Consider the following 2,633-nt stretch of genomic DNA (forward strand, 5'->3'; position numbering starts at 1 on the left):
ATATCTTTAAAAAAAACAAATGCTTCAACAAATAAATAAAAAAATTGACTAGATATTCAAAATTTTTATTGTTATTTAATTAAAAATTATTATTATTATTTAATTAAATTATTATTATTATTTAGAATTATTTTTATTCTATAATTAATAAAGAGCAATCATAGTTGAAAAAGTATTCATTCACAATTATGATATTAAATTATAAATATATAACAAATTTATAATTTTTTTTTTAAATTTTTAAATCACAATTTTATTTTTAAGAAATATAGCGTTTTATTCTTAATAATGTAGAATCTTTTCCTAAAATTTCCATCATTTCAGCTACTGGTGGACCTTCCTAAAAGTATTAAAATATGTTATGTAAAATAATTTTAGATTTATAAATCTATAATATTTTATATTTACTTTTAAACCACTAAGTATAAAACGTAAAAATTTCATCAATGTTGGGTAAGGAATTTTATGTTCATTAGCAAATTTTTTTAAATAATTATTTATCCATATATTATTAAAATTTTGAATGTCAATTTCAACCAATTTTTTTTTTATTATTTTAAGTGTATCTGTAAAGAAAAATGATTGCATATAAAATTTAATAAATTTAATTATATATAATATTTTTTGATAAATTTTTTAATAAATTATACCTAAATATTCTAAATAAGTAGTATCTAATGGTTTAGTTGGTACAATCCATAAAAAGCTTAAATTTGGAGATACAAGATCATCTAATTTTGATATTCTATTTTGTGCCCATTTTAATATAGAAATGATATGATGTTCATCTAATTGTAAACTTTCATCAGTTTGCCTACAATAATATTTAATATAATATTAAAAATATTTAAAAAATTTTAAATAAAAAAAAATAAAATAGGTATTAGATAAATTATGCATACCTATTTGAAAATGTTTCCATAACTAATTTTTTGATTCTTTCAATAAAAAATTTATTGTTTTTTTCATTTGCTAATAATTTTGTTATTTCTAGTCTATTAAACTCTAATAATCTTGGAGGTGAAAGTTTATTAGAATTTACTTTTATCTTAGAAATATTAAACTGTAAAATAATTAAAATAAAATAAAATACAGAGTGGAAAAAAAATATACATTACAATTTATATTAATTAAAATATAAATTATAATATAATATTAATGGCCAATATATTATAAGAACACAGTACAAAAATTTAAATACTTGTTTAATCAATTCTTCATAACTGTCAATATAACGAGCACCTCCTTTATTATCAAAACCACCACCAGCATGAATAACATAGTTTAATACTGCTAATGGAAAAATTCCTTTTTTTCTAAAAGATTCTATATTTATGTCATTTTGTCTTTTTGATAATTTAGTTCCATCAGAATTTAATATTAAAGGTAAATGTCCATATATAGGTGGAGTCCAATTAAATGCTCTGTAATAATTATACTAATATTTATTTTCTACATATATAATTTATAATTTTACTTTATTTTGAAAAATTTTTGATCAAATTATTATAATATTTTAATAGTCTTAAAATCATTATATTTTTTCAAAATATTGTTCATATTGTTAATAATGAATTATTTTTAAATTAAAAAAAAAAGTTTAAAAAAAAAATAAAAATTTCTTAAGCCATTAAAATTTGAAATCTAATATCTATCTAAAATTTTAGAAGAAATTTGAAGAAGTATCATATCATATATAAGAAACTCTTCTATATATAAACTTTTCTATATATATAATATAATTATATAAAATATATAATAAATAATGAAAATAGACATATTTTTGGTTAAAAATCGTTTTATTGAATATTAATAATTTATTAATATTAATATTAAAATTTAGTAATTTGCCTAAATATTTAATAAATATTTTCTATAAATACTGATAAAATAAAAGATAATATTAAGTGAATTATTTATAAATTTTATATAAATACTTACTTATACATCATTATGTGCTTAGGTGTAGATATTTGCCACTCAATTCCTCGTAATACATGAGATATTTCCATAAAATGATCATCAACAACGTTTGCAAAATGATAAGTTGGATAACCATCTGTTTTAATAATAATTGGATCTCCTTCTCTTTTTGTGATATCAAGTTCTATTTTACCATATATTAAATCATTAAAATATTCTATTTCAGGAGATAACTATAAATATATAAATATTTAAAAATATAATTTAAAAAAATATAATATTATTAATGTGCCATATAATATATAATAGTAATATCATTTTTTTATACCTTAAATCTAATACAAAAAGGATCTCCATTATTAAGTTTTACTTTTATTTCATTACTGCTTAAATTTCTACATCTATTATCATATTTAGGCACTTGCCCACTTTTTATTGCTTCTTTTCGCAATAACTCCAATCTATTTTCTGTACAGAAACAGTAATATGCAGATTGATTGTCTATGAGCTTAAGCACTTGTTCTCTGTAATTTAATAAGTGATATATTGATAATATATTTAAAAGAATATTAATAATAATATTAATATATATATAAAAAATTTTTTGATTAAAATTATGTGTCAAATATTAAATAAAATTAATTAATAGTATATTAATTTTTAAAATGCTTTTCTCATAAAACACAAAAAATGTTAAATATATATTTTTC

The 2,633-nt window shown here is 17.3% G+C and overlaps 1 protein-coding gene across 1 annotated transcript in view; it reads right to left on the reverse strand.

The window, feature by feature from the left end:
- Nucleotides 1-117: 117 nt before the first annotated feature.
- The window catches only part of LOC102675253 (probable glutamate--tRNA ligase, mitochondrial), a 3,830-nt gene continuing 1,314 nt past the window's right edge, over nucleotides 118-2,633 (reverse strand). Inside the window, exons 3-9 of the mRNA XM_006624802.2 lie at nucleotides 2,252-2,447; nucleotides 1,942-2,156; nucleotides 1,202-1,424; nucleotides 903-1,063; nucleotides 651-814; nucleotides 409-566; nucleotides 118-340 (exon numbers count right to left, since the gene is read on the reverse strand). Coding sequence (XP_006624865.1) covers nucleotides 260-340; nucleotides 409-566; nucleotides 651-814; nucleotides 903-1,063; nucleotides 1,202-1,424; nucleotides 1,942-2,156; nucleotides 2,252-2,447 — 1,198 coding nt within the window. The 3' untranslated portion in view covers nucleotides 118-259. The remainder of the gene's footprint in view (nucleotides 341-408; nucleotides 567-650; nucleotides 815-902; nucleotides 1,064-1,201; nucleotides 1,425-1,941; nucleotides 2,157-2,251; nucleotides 2,448-2,633) is intronic.

The sequence above is a fragment of the Apis dorsata genome, unplaced genomic scaffold, assembly GCF_000469605.1.
Source record: "Apis dorsata unplaced genomic scaffold, Apis dorsata 1.3 scaffold_1130, whole genome shotgun sequence".
Lineage (NCBI taxonomy): Eukaryota > Metazoa > Arthropoda > Insecta > Hymenoptera > Apidae > Apis > Apis dorsata.